Source organism: Acomys russatus, chromosome 11, assembly GCF_903995435.1.
Source record: "Acomys russatus chromosome 11, mAcoRus1.1, whole genome shotgun sequence".
Lineage (NCBI taxonomy): Eukaryota > Metazoa > Chordata > Mammalia > Rodentia > Muridae > Acomys > Acomys russatus.
The window spans coordinates 62632073-62646253 of NC_067147.1; the positions used below are offsets into that span (position 1 = coordinate 62632073).

At 51.0% G+C, this 14181-nt stretch overlaps 1 protein-coding gene across 1 annotated transcript in view; it reads left to right on the forward strand.

Annotated features, from left to right (window-relative positions):
• Gabbr1 (gamma-aminobutyric acid type B receptor subunit 1) overlaps positions 1-10755 on the forward strand; it is a 28377-nt gene extending 17622 nt beyond the window's left edge. The window contains exons 14-23 of the mRNA XM_051153649.1: positions 942-1019; positions 3445-3595; positions 4007-4139; positions 6057-6173; positions 6261-6368; positions 6927-7020; positions 7668-7795; positions 9501-9629; positions 9848-9991; positions 10400-10755. Coding sequence (XP_051009606.1) covers positions 942-1019; positions 3445-3595; positions 4007-4139; positions 6057-6173; positions 6261-6368; positions 6927-7020; positions 7668-7795; positions 9501-9629; positions 9848-9991; positions 10400-10573 — 1256 coding nt within the window. The 3' untranslated portion in view covers positions 10574-10755. The remainder of the gene's footprint in view (positions 1-941; positions 1020-3444; positions 3596-4006; positions 4140-6056; positions 6174-6260; positions 6369-6926; positions 7021-7667; positions 7796-9500; positions 9630-9847; positions 9992-10399) is intronic.
• The last annotated feature ends 3426 nt before the right edge of the window (positions 10756-14181 follow it).

Genomic DNA, 14181 nt, shown 5'->3' on the forward strand with positions numbered 1-14181 from the left:
AAGAGATGTTCTTTTCTTCCCAGTGGCTTCCGTTTTAGTCCCAGAAGTTGCTTGTCTGAGGCTGGGTTGGGGGTGCTAAGAGAGCTGCTGGTGTGCCCTGAAAGATCATGGAAGCTGGGCCTGGGAAGCTGGCTCCTTGCCATGTGAGAACAGCATTCCAGGCAAACAGCCGGCTGGGCCTTTTCTAGATAGCACTTCCCTATGACTTAACCCTGAGGGCCTACTGTGAGCCTCTGTGAGCAGTCTCTCAGTTCCTCCCGACTCAGCCTCTTGTGCTGTGGCCAAGAGGCCCATTTCTCAGCCTCCCGTGAAAAGTTTCGTTCTCTGCCACCAAATCCTCTCAGATCACTTTGTATCTGGGACAAGTGCGACTGGACTTCAGCCAGGGTGAATGGGTGTGAGTTGGGTGTTTGAAAGCAAAGTTGTATTAACTGTGGCCATTCTGGAAGGGAAGTCTTAGGAGTGGCTGCATTTCACTTAGTGGCACTTTCAGATGTATCTTATCCAAGGTATCAGAACCCATGCCAACGGGAGAGAGGTTTCTAAAACTAAAGCCACTGTGATGGTGAGGGGCAGGGACTGTGCAATTCTGTCTTTCACAAGAGGGAGAACAGGCAGAAATTGTTTAAAGCTTTGGAAGTGAGAGACATGTTGCTGGGAGAGGCTGTAGAATAGGTGGTCAGGGTGCCAAGGCGCCTTCCTCTGCGAAGAGCCTTAAAGGCCTCAGGGTTAGGCCACTTACTCAGATTGCCTTGGGATCCACCTTGCATTGCTGCGAAGTTAGGTTGCCCATCGCAGACTTGGGTCTTTATAGCATCCTTGAGTTGCTTCCGTCAGTGACATTATATGCTACCACGGGGAGCAACTCTGAGGGAAACAGAAGCTTGAAAATGCCTAGGGTGGCGTCTCCCTAGCCATGGTAGCTCCTGTCCTTTGCTCAGGTGGTGTCTACAAGAAGATTGGCTACTATGACAGCACCAAGGACGTTCTCTCCTGGACCAAAGCAGATAAGTGGATAGGTGAGTTCTTCCTCGGTGCTTCTGAGTGAACATCACTGTCGGTCGTTTGAACGAGGGAGCGTGCTGTTGGGTTGACATGGCAGATGATGGGTCAGGGCAGGGGTTTGGGAGTGAACATAGCCTCCAAGAAGGGAGGAAAGGTGAGTTGGCGTGAAGCCGGAACAGGCCACCAGCCACCCTGTTTTTTAATAGTGCTTTGTTGCAGCAAGTGGAAATTAAAGGCAACACGGAGGCGTCAAGAAATGGACACTGTCCTCCAGCCTTGATGTGTTAGAGCCAGGGATGTCAGGTTCCCTATCAGGAAAGCAGCTGCTTAACTGTAGGAGATGAGGCAAAATTTCACGTCGTCCTCACTGGCTGTTTTGTGCTCTGCTTTTGTGTTTTGTTTTTCCCTCATGTACACGCGGAGGTCATAGGATGACTCGTGGGAGGCTTCTCCTACCACCACATAGGTCCTGGCAGTCAGACTCAGGTCACCAGGCTTGGTAGCAAGAACTTTTACACCCTGAGCCAACTCACCAGCTTTTGTTTCTGTTTTACACACACACACACATACCATTTTTGAGTCAGGCCTTCATCCTATAGGTCAGGCTGGGCTTGAACTCACCATGTAGCTGAGGCTCATCATCGCCTCAAGTGTTAGGATGTCAGGTGTATATCGCCATTCCTGAGTTACCTTGCAGGTTTCTGTTTTCTTTAGGGCTTGTTTGTTTTTTGAGTGTCTTACTATGTAGCCCTAGCTGTCCTGGCATTTGTTATGTAGACCGGGCTGGCCTCCAGCTCTCAGAGGTCCGCCTACCTCTTCCTTCTGAATGCTGGGATTAAAGGTGTGTGCATGCCTGGCCTATCATGCATTCTTTAAGGAGGAAAAGAAAGCAGTCGTTTTTGCCGTACTAAATGACAGGAAATGGGAAAGGTAGGCAAAGAAGAAGTTCCTACTGATGAGGAAGTATGGGAAGACCCCTGAAGGCTGACCCAGTAAAGTGTGTGTGTGCGCGCGCGCGCGTGTGTGTGCGTGCGTGCGTGTGTGTGTGTGTGTGTGCGTGCGTGTGTGTGCGCGCGCGCGCGTGTGTGTGTGTGCGCGCGTGTGTGTGTGTGTGTGCGTGTGTGTGCGCGCGCGCGCGTGTGTGTGTGCGTGCGTGTGTGTGTGTGTGCGTGTGCGCGTGTGTGTGTGCGTGTGCGCGTGTGTGTGTGTGTGTGCGCGTGTGTGTGTGTGTGTGTGGGCGCGCGCGCGCGCACCTGCTGCCCTCTGAGGTTATCTATAGGCACCAGAGTCCCTGGAGCTGGAATTACAGAGGTTGTGTCCCACCACATGGGTGCTGAGAACTGAGCCCAGGTCCCCTGGAAGAGCAGTGAGTGCTTTTAACTGCTGAGCTGTCTCTGCAGTACCCTTTTTTTTTATTTTATTTACTTTGAGACAGACTTTTGTTTTGTAGATGAAACTGACCTCAAAGTGGTGTCGATCTTGTCTCAGATGCCCAAGTGGTGCCCCCTTTACTGTGTGAACTGGCATGCCTAGGCTTCGCTTAGTCTTTTTATTATTTATTTATTTTTGTGCCTTGAATTTAGGGCAGTGTTCTGTGTAGTTATAAATGTGCTGCATGGCCTAAATTGGCTTTTTAATTTTTTTTTTTTAAGCTAAGCAAATTGAAATTAAGTAGGTGTTTTGTGTCTCCCCACCACCCTCCACCCCCTGACAAATTTGAGCTTCCTTTTAATAGTAACTGGAAAACACTTTTGGGGACTACTTACCCTGCTAGGGCTGTTCTTGTGTCTTTTGCTGGAGATTAAAAGACCACTGGGTGCTTCTGACTTCTGCTTACCCTAACCCTAATCTTTTACACCTTTTAATGGGGTGATAGGTAGCCCTGTATAGGGTTATTTCGGCTGTTCCCTTATTTCCTCTTCCCCTTTTCCTTTGCTGTAAGACAGAAACAAAAAAGAACAAGAAACAAAAGCTGCATGTAGTGGCACATGCCTTTAATCCCAGCAGAGGCAGAGGCAGGCAGATTGATATGAGTTCGAGGCCAGCCTGGTCTACAAAGCGAGTCCAGGACAGCCAAGGCTACACCAAGAAACCCTGTCTTGAAAAACCAAAACAAACCAAAACAAGAAAACCAAAAACAAACCACAAAAATCCAAACCAACCAAAACCAAAACCAACCCCACCCCACCCCAAACCCCAAAACAAAACACCCAAAAGGAACAAGCAATCACAGAGCAAGACCCTCCTATCTTCTGATTTTCTGGTTGTTTCTCAAGGTCCCCAGTGTCCTCCGCCATCCTGTCCACTGTAGCCTCTTAGTGTCTTCTGCCCACACTGACTACCCCTCAGCAGCTTGTCTCACTTTCTCCCGTCCTGCCTTCATGCCACCGTTTTCTCCTCCTTTTCTCTTTTTCCCTCCCCCTCCCCTGTGCCGTGCAGGAGGGTCTCCTCCAGCTGACCAGACCTTGGTCATCGAGACATTCCGTTTCCTGTCACAGAAACTCTTTATCTCCGTCTCAGTTCTCTCCAGCCTGGGCATTGTCCTTGCTGTTGTCTGTCTGTCCTTTAACATCTACAACTCCCACGTTCGGTAAGTTTCTCTTCCACCTTGACCCTTGGCATGGCTGCCTCTTCACATACTGACCTGTGCTCCCCGGAGAGTAAGAAAACTCACTCTTAAGGTGATTTTGTCACAGAGAGTGGCATAATGACTCAGGAAAAAAAAAAAGTAAGGGGAAAGCCAGGTGTGACCCCCTACCCTTCAAAGCAGTCAGCTAGAAAAAACAAAACACTCCAGTAGAGGCTGTGGGCTGCAGAGGCCCTGTGGCCCAACAGTGTTCTTATCCTGAGTGTTCCGTTCTGCCTATCCCCAGCCTGTCTCCTTCATCAGTTCTGGGCTTAGGGTCGTGCCATTGGTGGCATTTTTGGAGAGCCAAGCCTCCCTGGAGGAGGTGTGGGGGTAATTCTGCTCTTTCTCCCACCCTCTCCACCCCTGTCCTAGTTATATCCAGAACTCCCAGCCCAACCTGAACAATCTGACGGCTGTGGGCTGCTCACTGGCACTAGCTGCTGTCTTTCCCCTCGGGCTGGATGGTCACCACATAGAGAAAGGCCAGTTCCCGTTTGTCTGCCAGGTAAGTGGGCAGTGAGCCAATACAGTCTTTGCAGAGTACAGCTTTGCTAGCCCTCTCAGGAGCACCCACCCTCCCTGTCTCTGCTCTTTCCCTAACGAGTGCTTCCTTTCCTGCCTCCTAACATCACCCTTCTGGTCTCTCTTTGGCTCTGTCCCTTCTTTCTGGGTGCCAGGCCTACTCCATCTGCAGTTCTCTGGCTGGCTGCAAGGCTGCTAGGCATGCCTCACAGGGGAGAGGGGTGAAGTACCAAAGAAAAAGGAAGGGGGTCTGCATACAGGATTGTGAACAACGGTGGCTTGTCTCTGGTTTGCGGGCTAAGAAATAAAGCTGGGCTTTCCCGTGGGAGCCTGGGTTAGGGTTTGAAAGAAAGTAAGCTTGATGCGGGGGCGGTGGTGGCCCATGCCTTTAATACCAGCACTTGGGAGGCAGAGGCAGAGGCAGTTGGATCGCTGTGAGTTCGAGGCCAGCCTGGTCTACAAAGCAAGTCCAGGACAGTCAAGGCTAACACAGAGATCATGTCTTGAACAACCAGGAGAGAGAGAGAGAGAGAGAGGTGGGGGGGGGGGTGTAGGGGGAGAGGGAAGGAGGGGAGAAGAGAAGAGAAAGAAAGTAAGTTTGAAAGGCAGAATCTAAGCAGATGGAGCTGGGGCAAGAGACATACCATCACAGAGCTGGAGCAGGGCCTTGGAGACTCAGCTCATGGAGTTTTGGGGACTATGACAAGAGGCTGGCTTCAGCCATGGTTTGAATGTTCCTCTGCTGTGTGGAGTACCCACTCTTTCCCTGACACTGTCTTTCCTCCCCTGCGTGTCTGTCCTGACTATGCACTGTGTGCACACAGACATGCACTCACCTTTTCACAAAGTGCCTGTTCCCAGTGAGATTAGCGTGCAGCAGGCGAGGTAGACAGCTAGCTGCGGTACCACAGGAGGTACACCCAAGGAGGGCTCTGTGGAAACAGCTCACAGTGTGTGTTTGAGTGGGCCTCAGGGAGGAGGTGGCGTTTGTGCCTTGAAGGATGCACGAGATCCAAAGGAGAGTAGGCGAAGGAGACTGTGCCTGCTTGAGTGGGTTCAGTGTAGCTGTTTGGGGCACAGGGTCAGTGAGGGCCTGGGAGCTGGGCCAGGCTAGTGGGTGGACCATGCTGTGTCAAATTCAGAGGTGTGCAGGTAGTAACTGTAGGCTGAAGGAGAGATGAACGTGTTTTTTGTTTAGATCACAAGTGGGGGATGAGCAGGTGATGTTTATCCCCTTAGAAGTCCAACCACCGTGTGGTTATTAACCAGCTGAAAAACATCCTTGAACACATTCAGAGAGGAGGTATAAATGTGAGCCACAAACAGGAGGCGGGACCTTTGGAGACTGTTCGTCCCTCCACTTTGAGAAGCTCCTAGAGAGAATCACTCGAGGGAAGGCTTTTGGGGGCTCCTGCTGAGGTTCCGGGTTCTGGTTACTCCAGGTTCCAGCAGAAGAAATCCTGCTGACTACTCCAGGAGAATTTTTCCTCGGAACTGATATCCTTAATGGTTTTGCTATTGTGTTCTTTAATCTCCTTTTCCTATTGTTTAGGTTAGTTGGGTTAGAGGTGAGGTCCTCTCGGTTAATAAGTTGGTAATAAAATATATTTCTTAAGAAAAGAAGGTGCTAGATTAGATCAGTGGCCACAGCAAGAATACTGTGGTGCTGCAGCAGGAGTTAGAGAGGTATAGAAGGAATGGAGGAATGCAGTTTCCCCTTTCCTCCTCTCCCCTCCCGTCCCCTCCCCTCCCCTTCCCCTCCCCTTCACTTCCCTCTGTACTCCCCTTGCTATGTCCGGCCTGCGTTTTGTCATCTGGTCACTATTCCCACTGCCTCCTTCAGATCCGCCCACCATGGCCCCTGTCCCGCCTATTTCCAGTGTCCTTTCTCCCCTTCTAGGCCCGCCTTTGGCTCTTGGGCTTGGGCTTTAGTCTAGGCTATGGCTCTATGTTCACCAAGATCTGGTGGGTCCACACGGTCTTCACAAAGAAAGAGGAGAAGAAGGAATGGAGGAAGGTGAGCTAAGCCCCAGACCCAGCCTTTGGCCCTGGACAGAGAAGAGAAAGCCTGTTTCTGACCTGTGTTCTCTGGCTGCCTACTCAGACCCTGGAGCCCTGGAAACTGTATGCCACTGTAGGCCTGCTGGTGGGCATGGATGTCCTGACTCTTGCCATCTGGCAGATTGTGGACCCCTTGCATCGAACCATTGAGGTATCTTGTCACTTAAGAGGAGTTGCTGGGGTCAGGAAGCTGGACACCAGCTTGGCATCTCCATGGCTATGTGTGGTCTTGAAGGAAGGCAGGATGTGGTGGCAGATACCTTTAATTCCAGCATGCCTTCAACCTAAAACTCAGGAGGCAGAGGCACACAGATCTCTGTGAGTTTGAGGCTAGCCTGCTCTACATGGCAAGTTCCAGGCCAGCCAGGGCTACATAGTGAGAACCTGCCATTCAAAAGAAAAGGAGACTACTCAGAGAGTAGAACTTTACAGTCTTCTGTATATTAAGGGGGCGCTTCTGTTACTCCCAGATGGAGCCTTATCGGAAGCTTTCTAGGCTATCTAAAGAAGGGGCGTCTGGGAGGATGTGCAGGGTTTGCCAGCGTCAGGGAAGGTGGGAACAAGCCGTTCTAGTACGGTCAGGGGAATGACCCCAGGCCTGGAGCAGGGCCCAGCATAGCACTGAGCCTCATGGGGAGGACAGGCAGGGCTCAGGGTTTGGGAGCTGGAGAAGGGTCCAGCCGCTCATCTTGCTCCTTTTCTCCCTCAGACTTTTGCCAAGGAGGAACCAAAGGAAGACATCGATGTCTCCATTCTGCCGCAGCTGGAGCACTGCAGCTCCAACAAGATGAATACATGGCTTGGTGTGTGGGATCAGGGCAGGGGGCAGGGGAGAGGGAAGGGAGGGGGAAGGAGTGGGGGAAGGGAGCAAGCGCAAACGGGGGGGTGGGGTGGGGGCGGGGGGGGGGGAGCAGCAGCAGGCTAAGGGAGAAGGACCATTCAGAGGAAACCGTTTTGGTGCCTTTATCACTGCACTAAAGTCTTCGAAGAATAGGAGTGCTTTGGTCTTCTATTGTGAGCTCACAGAGGCCAGTGCCGGTAGGTGACTCACTCATCTGGGTCTGAGAGTAAGTGGCCAAGGCTGTGATGTCATGGGCTTAGCCAATCCCATCAGCTTGGCTAACATTCCTTGGATCTCCAAACCAGTACAGTGAACCAAAACCCTTAGCTTGGACCGCACATTCCTGCCTGGAGGGAAACGGTTGAAACAGTGTAGCATCTATTGGTTCATTACTAGCTACTCTCTAGGAGGCTGTGGTGAGGTCTGGGCCAGATGGTGGTCTTATGGGTGGGGCCACACTGAGAATTTGCTATGTTAGAGGGTCTGGGATGGAGAGGAGGGCTTTCTTTAGACAGAGGAGCTACACCGAGCACTAGTAAGGTGACAACAGGACTGAGTTGGGAGTGTGATAGTCTTTGTTGCCCGGGTGACCCTTTCCTGCTGTCCTAGGCATTTTCTATGGTTACAAGGGGCTGCTGCTGCTGCTTGGAATCTTTCTTGCTTATGAGACTAAAAGTGTATCCACTGAGAAGATCAACGACCACCGGGCGGTGGGCATGGCTATCTACAATGTTGCGGTAAGCTCCCTTGACACCTGGTGTTGGTCCTGGAGACAGACCCTTTTAAGGTGGTAGGACTGGAAGAATCAGAAAGTTAGATCTGAGATCATTTGTGTGGAAAAACATTTCTGATTTATAAAGTTATTGTTTATGAGTTTCCCGAGGAGACGTGAGCAGATGTCGATTCACCCTAGATAAGGCACCACACAGACAAAAAAAAAAAAAATTATTCTACCGAAGTCTAACTTGGTGCTCTACTTTCATTTCTGTTGTTGTGGTAAAATACCCTGAAAAAAAAAAAAAGCGACTTAGGGGAGAAAGGGCTTGTTTTACCTCACAATTCCAGGGTCTAGTCCATCATTGAGAGAGTCAACACAGGACCTTGAAGTAGTTGAGAGCAAAAAGAAAGAAATGCATGCTTACTCGTGTCCAATCCTGGATCCTCTTCCTAGAGATTGGTGCCTTCTGTGTTGATTGAGTCTTCCCACGTCACTTAACAATAGAAATCAAGATAATCCCTCTCCCCGCTCCCCCCCCCCACGAAATATGCTCTCATGCCAAGCGAACATGCTCCGGACAATCACCTGAGCAGTCCTAGAGTCTAGAATCTCGACTGTCAAGTTGGCAAAGCTAACCCTCAACACTGGGTGAAACTGCATCTGTTGGAGTTTGTACAGGCACATGAGGCCCTCGGTGGCATGTGTGACATCTAAAAATTCCACCACAGCTTGTAGGCAGTTCCGCAGGAGACCACTCTCTGACCAGGAATTGGCTGCTGTTTACAGACTTTGGGGATGGTCCTCCTTGTGTGCTGTAACTGACTTGAGTTTCACATGTCTCCCTCCTTCTTTGGGGGAGGGATGTTTGAGTTCAGAGGACATAAACACACTGTAGGCTCACTTTTCTTAGCAAATATATTTTATTACAAACTTATTAACTGAGAGTACCTCACTTATAACCTGACTGACCTAAACAATAGGAAAAGGAGATTAAAGACTACAATAGCAAAGCCGTAAGGGTATCAGCTCTGAGGAACGATTCTCCTGGCGTAGTCAGCAGGATTTCTTCTGCTGGAACCTGGAGTAACCAGAACCTGGAGCCTCAGCAGGAGCCTGGAGCCCTGGAGCCTTCCTTCCCTTAAGTGGTTCTATCTAGGAGCGTCTCAAAGTGGAGCTATGAACAGCCAGAAGTAGCCCAAGTCTCCAAAAGCCCCGCCTCTTGTTTTTGGCTCACATTTATACCTCCTCTCAGAATTTGTTCGAGGATGCTTTTCAGCTGGTTAACAACCAATCTCCCCCACATGGTGGTTGGACTTCTAAGGGGATAAACATCACCAGCTCTCTCACAAGTCTTTTTCTTATCCTCCACTTGTGGTCTAAACAAAAAACATGCTTATTTCTCCTTCAGTACACAGCAGTTTAGAAAGCACACTGCATTGAGGGTTGGGTGATAGGTCCTGATGTCCACAAGACAACCTCAGAACCTGCATCAGGAAAACTGAGTATCATGGCATGTGCTTGTCACCCCAGCGCTGAGGAGATGCAGACAGGTAGATCCTCCGTTCTCAGTGGCCCGGCAGCCTCCTGACTTAGCCGTTTGAGGCTGCGCATCGCCCTGCGTCTGTTTGTGGGAGATGCACCGTGAGCCTGTCTTTACTGGCTCTCTCCTGGGGAAGGAAAACCCTGCACAGATCCGAGTCTCCCCCCAAATGCTGTCTTCCCAGGTCCTGTGTCTCATCACTGCCCCCGTCACCATGATCCTCTCCAGCCAGCAGGACGCAGCCTTCGCCTTCGCCTCTCTGGCCATCGTGTTCTCGTCCTACATTACATTGGTTGTGCTCTTTGTGCCCAAGGTAAGGCCTGGCTCTCCCCCTGCGCTCCCTAAGTGGGTGCGGGGACTTGCACTCTGTCCTTGCTCTGCCCCGGCTTGTCTTTTAGTTTGGTTTTTTATCATTGCCCGTACTCCAGCCCTTTACCGGCTGCACAGCCCCCTCGCTCAGCCGCCCTGCCCATGCTCCAGCTCGCACAGCCCCCTCGCTCAGCCGCCCTGTGCCCAAACCTCTGCCCCCAGATGCGCAGGTTGATCACCCGAGGGGAGTGGCAGTCGGAAGCACAGGACACCATGAAAACAGGGTCGTCTACCAACAACAACGAGGAAGAGAAGTCCAGGCTGTTGGAGAAAGAAAACCGCGAATTGGAAAAGATCATTGCTGAGGTATGTGGCGACAGACGTTCAACCCCCACCCCCACCCCGCCCCCCCGTCTGAGGTCATCTGTAGCCTTAGGTAGCGGTTCCTGGCAGTAGTTTGGGGGAGGCTGTTGTGAGCCCTGACTCACACAGTGTCACTGTGTCCAGGCTGTAGTTAGGGACCGTGCAGTTCTGGGGGTGGAGCATGGCACTCCAACTTGTCTGATGCAATCTTCCTGTCTTCTATTTAGTCTCCTTTTTAAAATTTTTATACATTCACTTATTTGCTCCGTCCTCTTGCTGGTGTTAGGTTCTGTGGCTTTCTTTGTTCTTGTCTTGATTCACATTTAATTTCTCCTCCTGTGTACCCCGTTTCCACGTCTCCCATTCTACGCCACCCTCCTCCCACACTCCCAATTGTGTTTCTTCCTCCAGAAAGAGGAGCGAGTCTCTGAACTGCGCCATCAGCTCCAGTCTCGGCAGCAGCTGCGCTCACGGCGACACCCCCCAACACCACCAGACCCCTCTGGGGGCCTTCCCAGGGGACCCTCAGAGCCCCCTGACCGGCTTAGCTGTGACGGGAGCCGAGTGCATTTGCTTTACAAGTGAGGGGGTACCAAGAAGGATAAAGGCCAGTGGAGGAGGGGAGGGTGTGAGAAGAGGGCGGGGGACTGGGCGGAGGGCAAGGACTCTTACCTCCAACCGGAGGACATGCTGCAACCCCCCTCTGATAAATACATGTCACCTGTGCATCTGGGGCTGTTGGGTCTCCAGTGCTGCAAGAAACAGACTGTTTTCTCTCTCATTCATTCATGTAAGTTTATGTTGCTATTTCACAGTTTAGTCTGAACCCTGCTTGAAGCTTCACACTCACAACTCCAGAGGGGCAGCTCACTACAGTGTTTTCCCCCCTCTCATAGCCTGTCTTGTATAGTTACCACAGCAACTTCTGCCATTTCAGCAGCAGGGGCCACCCCACAGGTGTTCTTCCCACACTAACAGGGCTCTCCATTTCTCAGCACCAGAAACATCCCCATGTTTTCCTCTTCTTAAATGTTACTCCTTCCAGGGGACTCCTCACCCAGGCTCACATGCGCCTCGCCTCTGCTGTGTGTGCTCCTGATTCCCGGCGCGCACGCGTGCACACGCACGCACACACACACGCACACACACACACACACACACACCATCCTCCCCTCTCCTGAGGCAGCTGGGTGTGGTCCTGTGCAAGTGGGATTTTTCCTGAGTGCTTCCTCATGCTACCATCACTTGTGCTCTCTGTACACTGTGCACAGTGGCTACGGGTGTGCGCTGTGCTGTGGTGTGCTTGGCTAGGTGTGTTGAACACACGAAGCTGTCTCTTCATGTGCACGCGTCATGTCTATGTTTTATATATGTGTGCCTCAGGGCATTGTATATATTTTTTGCATCTTAAGATCATTGTGTGTGCGCGTGTGTGTGTCAGAGAGAGAGTGTGTGTGTGTGAGTGTGTGTTGTGTTGTGTGCTGCTCTGACTGGCTTCATGGACAGCCTTCCTGCCTCAGCCTTCCGAGTGTTGGGATTACAGTTGTCTGCCTAGCTGATGTCATGTCTTCATCCAGCAGAGCCATGTGCACCCAAAATGCCCAATGTTCATGCTTGCCGAGCCGTCCGTGCCCTCTCACTGCCGTCACGCTTACTCTCAATGTCCCCACTATTCTTCGCTCTCACGTGCGCCACCCTCAGTCTCACACGCATGTGTACTCACAACCATCTCTCAAAAATGCTGCACTTTACTTTCCTTTATTATCATCATTATTATTTTTTTCAGAACTAAGGGGAAAAGAAATGGGGTCAGTGGATAGTGGGTGCACATCCTAACCAGATGAAGGCGTGGACAGATGGACTGATGGGGCGGGAGGCGGTGTCCCCTTCACACTGTGGTGTCTCCTGGAGAAGGGTCTCCCTGAATCCCAATAAACCAGTGTGACTCAGCACCTCCTCCTCCTCCGTCCTGTGAACTGAGCAGGCTCCAGGCCAGAAGGGGAGAAGCCCAGACTCTCAGGCTTGGAGTTAATGAAAAGGCTTTGAGACGGAGAGGGGCAAAGAGCTGTGTGATTGATCCGTGCAGGGATTAGGAGGGCAAAGCAGGACAAGACCAAGGCGCTGATTAGTGACCGATGACATCAGTGGTTGCAAGTGTGGGCCCTGGAGTGAGACTGCCCCTGACAGGCCTGCACCACATGCAGAACGGGCCCCTAATTTCTATGATCTAGCAGTAATGATGCGTTTCCCCATGGAGTGCGGACGAGAGCTGGGCTAAGTATGCACCCAGTGCCTGGATCTGCTTGGGCCTTGGTCGCCTCTGTTGCTGCCTCTTCCTGGATTCCCTAACAGTGCTGGGTGTGCTTTGGGAGCCTGGAGCAGGTGGCTAAGCAGATGTGAGGAGTCCCCTCAGAAAGGGAGCACTGCCAGGTTCTGGATAAATGCCTCCGAACTTGAAAGTCATCATCCAAAGAGCTCTGAGCATCTTGGGAAGGGTTTTTCATCAAGATGAACGTTTGAAAGACCTGGAGGAGAAAACCTTGAATTTTCATAATTCGTAGTGTTCTTTTGGTGATAGGGTTTTGGGGTTTTTTTGGTTTGGTTTTTGTTGTTGTTTTGTTTTTTACACTTTCTCATGTTGTACTGTGCCTCACCTCCACTCCCCTTTGAAGGCGATTCTTCCTCTCTGCATGAAAGCCACCAAGGTTGGATGGGCCCTGTCATTTTACTGTCCTGTTGATGGCAGGTTAAATCTTAGGCCTCCGTTGAAGACAGGCCATACTGATTATCTACCTTGGGCCAATTGAATTTAATTTGAGTTTCCCTTCTTCCTGCAGTGGAGTATTCTCAGAGAACGGAGAGGCCTGTGGAGTAGAGAGACCTGCAGTGTAGAAATTAACTGTTGGCCTCAGAAACAGACCGGCCCCACGTGGACTAAAATTACCTCCCAAGCCTGCACTGCGTTTAGGTGGGACATGAATAGCAAACCAAGGGTCAGGAGTTCCACCATAGCCAGCGGGGAGGTAGGCTGCAGCAGGAGAGTGCAGGCAACCAGCCAAACAGCAGAGCTCACAGAACTTCCGCCATGGCCAGGGGTGAGGTAGGCTGCAGCAGAGAGTGCAGGCCCTCAGCCAAGCAGCAGGGCTCACAGAAGTGCTTGGCCCAGGGACCCAAGGGAGCTAGGGAAGCATCTGCCTCTGTTCACTGGGGCGGACTGCACCCGCAGCCTCGCCTCGGTCAGCGTGGGCTGCACTTGAGACTACCTCAGTGCCCTGTCACATACCTGTGGTCCTTCTCTGCCCTAGCCCATCACTAGAGCCCCCTTCGAGTACTGCTGTGTCACTGTTATTTTTGTGGTTTAAAAAAAAAATATTTATTTTATTTGTATGAGTACACTGTTTTCATGCACACCAGAAAAGGGCACCAGATCTCATTACAGATGGCTGTGAGCCACCATGCAGTTGCTGGGAATTGAACTCAGGACCTCCTGAAGAACAGTCAATGCTATTAACCACTGACCCATCTCTCCAGCCCGACACTGTTATTTTTGTAATCCACTTAAGATAGGGTTTCATCTCCAGCCCAGGCTAGCCTCACCCACACTATGCACTACATGCTGTCCTTGGGCTGTTCTCTTGCTTCCCAAGTGTTGAGATTACAGGTATGTACTACGATGCCTGTTAACAGGTATGTTTTTTATTTTGTTTTTTGTTTTGTTTGATACAGCCAGAGTCAGCCAGGAGGTGGTGGCGCACTCCTTTAATCCCAGCACTCTGGAGGCAGAGGCAGGTGGATCGCTGTGAGTTCAAGGCCAGCCTGGTCTACAAAGCGAGTCCAGAACAGACAAGGCTACACAGAGAGACCCTGTCACAGAAAAAAAAAAAAAAAAAAGAAAGAAAGAAAGAAAGAAAAAGAAAAAAAGAAAAGAAAATTAAGTCCTTCATAACCTCTATTGGTGGGTTTTGTTTTGGCCTGGCAGGCTCCTTGGCTGGGATGTAGCCTGAAACCCCTACACAGGGCTTTTCCAAGGGATCTTGTGAGTGTCCTTGGAGGTGGTGGAAGAGACAGGCACACACAGCAAAGGCTTGGGAAGTCACCCCGCACGTGCTCTTTGCTACATTCTACTGTGTTCAAGGGGTAGAACTGCACTGTTACTCCGGGAAGAACATGTAAAATGGAGTAATAAGTATATC